The sequence below is a fragment of the Carlito syrichta genome, unplaced genomic scaffold (assembly GCF_000164805.1).
Source record: "Carlito syrichta isolate Samal-C Ts95f unplaced genomic scaffold, Tarsius_syrichta-2.0.1 Scaffold298016, whole genome shotgun sequence".
Taxonomy (NCBI): Eukaryota; Metazoa; Chordata; class Mammalia; order Primates; family Tarsiidae; genus Carlito; species Carlito syrichta.
The window spans coordinates 25,206-28,592 of NW_007242112.1; the positions used below are offsets into that span (position 1 = coordinate 25,206).

General features: G+C 37.2%; 1 protein-coding gene across 1 annotated transcript in view; it reads right to left on the reverse strand.

The window, feature by feature from the left end:
* The window catches only part of LOC103256933 (anaphase-promoting complex subunit 1), a gene marked incomplete at its 3' end in the record, with an annotated part of 24,274 nt that extends 21,116 nt beyond the window's left edge, over positions 1–3,158 (reverse strand). The window contains exon 1 of the mRNA XM_021710721.1: positions 3,120–3,158. Coding sequence (XP_021566396.1) covers positions 3,120–3,158 — 39 coding nt within the window. The remainder of the gene's footprint in view (positions 1–3,119) is intronic.
* Between the last annotated feature and the right edge of the window lie 229 nt (positions 3,159–3,387).

Consider the following 3,387-nt stretch of genomic DNA (forward strand, 5'->3'; position numbering starts at 1 on the left):
AAAAAAAAAAAAAAAAAAGCAAAGCAAAAAGAAGATGAATCTCAACAAAGCAAAATGAAAACTATTTGCCAATGAGAACCATTTCACCCTAAGTTTTGATCGCGAGGACAAAAGGTAGCAAGGTTTTAACTATGCAGTCCTATAAATAAATGGAAATGCAACTAGGTCTCAAGAACTAATTTCCCTATTCCTTCCTTTAGAGCTGCCATGCAGTAAGTAAAAGAACCATGTCCTTTTCCCCCCCCCAAAGTCAAGGTCTCCCTCTGTCACTCGGGCTGCAGTGCAGTAGCATGGTCACAGCCACTGAAGCCTTGATCTCAAGAGTTAAGGCAATCCTTCCTCCTCAGCTTCCCAAGTGGCTGGGACTACAGGCATGTGCCACCAAGTCCAGGTAATTTTTTGCAAAGACTAGGTCTTGCTATGTAGTCCTGGTTGGCCTCAAGCTCCCGAGTTCGTGATCCTTCTGCCTGGGCCTCCCAGTCATGTCCTTCTTCACAAAACAAAAAGGGCAGGTGCTCAATACTCCCCCCTACAGCATGGAAATGTGAGAGGGCAATGGTTCTCTGTCAGAGACTATTCAGCACAACAATCAACATTTGTCAACAAGTTCCACAAGACAATTACACACAAAAAACTACAAAAAGCAAAAGTGCTTTTTCATCATGAAGAAATTCTCAGTTTCTATAAGGCTTAATCTTTTCATATGTAATAAGGGATGGAAAAACTGAGGATAAGATAGCTTTAATGCAATTGTTTGGAATAAGAAAAAAAAATGACCCTATTTTCTCAGTAAGATTTTTTTCTCAAGGAAACTGCAAAGGGCAATTATTTCATAGCCTACAACAGACAAAAACTCTGAAAAATAATCTCAGTCATTCAAGAAATGTTCATCTTTGCCAGGTACTACTGCAGGTCCTAGAGAGAGACAGTACTCAACAAAATTAAACAAAAATCCCTGCTCTCAGACTTTACATTCCAGTGGGAGGAGGAGAGACAAACAAAATTAAAAAGTAAAATATATATATTATGTTATATTCAACTGGATGCTAAGAGAAAAGTAAAGCAGTTAAATATAACAAAAAGTATGGGGGGCATAATTCTATATAGAATAGACAGGGCAGGCGGCACTGAGGTAATACTTGAATAAAGACCTAAGCATTCTCCAGAGGTAACTGCAAATGCAACATCCTGAGACAGAAACATGCTTGAGTACTCAAGAAATAGACTAGAGGTCAACGAGGCTGAGAAAACACGTGTAATGCCTTGAAAGAAATAAGACCAGAAAGGTAAAAGAGGGTTGAGTCACACAGTATCTTGTAGGCCTAAGGCTTTTACTCTGAGTGAGATGGGAAGCCACTGGAGGATGCAAAACAGACATGACTAGCATGACCTGACCTGACTATCAGAAGAGACGCAACACAGGCAAAGGACATGAAGTGCAAATTTTAAAAATACAAACAATAAACGACCAATGAGAATTTGAAAACACCATTCCCATTTACTCATATAGAAATAAGATACTTTAAATTTCTCCCAAAGTTGGTAAAAGTTCACCAGACCACAGTAATCATGTGGTGAAACGGAAATTTTAAGTGATACTGGTAAGAATGTCAATTGGAAACCTTTTCCAAACATTACTTGACCCAGTAATACCTCTTTTCAAGATGCAATTCTTGAGAAATGACTAGAGATGTAGTTAAAGATTTGTGTGAAAAGAATATTTCCAAATTATTCATAATAAAACCAAATTCAACAATGCATAATTATTAGCTAATGATTAATTATGATTAAACCATAAAATAATGGGTTTTTAAAAACAGTTAATGAAGCAAGGCTTGGTGACTCAGCCTGTAATCCCGTGCTTTGGAAGACTGAAGTGAGTGGATTGCCTGAGCCCGTGGGTTCGAGACCCGCCTGGGCGACTTTGTGAGACCTCATCTCTATAATAAATCAAAAAATGAAAATAAAAAAGAATTAACTGAACCAAGCCGGGCTCGGTGGCTCAGCCTGTAATTCTGCGCTTAGGAGGCTGAGGTGAGTAGATTGCCTGAGCCCGCGGGTTCGAGACCCACCTGGGCAACTGGCGAGACCTCATCTCTACAATAAATCAAAAAGTTAGCCGGGTGTGGTAGCACACGCCTGTAGTTCCAGCTACTTGGAAGGCTGAGGCGGAAGGATCGCCAGAGCCCAGCAGGTTGAAGCTGTAGTGGCCGTGAGCATGCCACTGCACTCCAGTCTGGGCGACAGAGTGAGACTTCAACTCAAAATAAATAAATAAATAAATAAATAAATAAATTTAAAAAACAGTTAATGATATGAGAAATTTTCATTGATACTTTTATTTAGAAGGCAATATTAAAAAGGTAGTGATAATTATTTTCTTCATAATTCATCCATTTTTCAAATTTTTCTTTCATAATATAAAAAAGACTTGCTAGTACAAGGTTAAAATATACAGACAGGATAGCTGACTTACCTGAACAAAGATAAATGTAATCTAGAGTGACTTCTTCAGAGTGACCCAGGCAAGGTCCTGGGAGTGATGTCCACAGCTAAAAGAGAATCACCAACACTGAAAGCACTACCCTGTTGACTTTGTAAATAATCTAATAAGGGCCTATAAGAATATTTCTGGGGGAAGGTGGTAAGAAATAAGGCTTTACAGCAATAGCAGAGTACACACTTAAGCTAATACATTTGAAATACCCCTCAAGTGAAACTTTCCTCTTCACATAACAAGCAATTCATGTGTAAAAAAACAATTTCATCTTCAGAAAAGAATGGTATGCCAAGAGTCAGAAGACATCTCTCTGTGATTCAGTTTCTTTATCAATAAAACCAAGACTATTACAAACAACTTGCAGTCATTAAAAAAAAATGAAATGAAAAACAATAGCATGTGTTTTAACACATTATAAAGACTCGATCATTGTAATTACAAGTAAAATGTTATTATTAAATGAGACTTATTTACAATATATAGATACAATAAACCTTAGTATTATTCTATTATTTTGAATAAGTTATGTCTATTCTTAAATTAGGTATTGTTAGGTACTCTGAATGTTATATTACCAATTATGCAACCATTATGTGAAGAGAACAATGTATTTACTTACATTTTGGGTCCATGCTAAGCAGTCAGTGTCATAACCCATCGTGTTCATGAGACAAGTCACAAATAAATTCCACTCTGAGTGATATAACTGGGTCCTCCTGGAGCACTGTGGACATTGTACCACTTGACAAGCATCTGAACCACAATTTCTTTCGGCAAGATAAACTTAATTGCTTGCAAACACGTTTGTACTATTAAAAGCAAAGATCAATTTTAATATGCTTACTCTGCATGCCTTTCTTTTCCCCTTACAATAAAAAAAGTTTTTT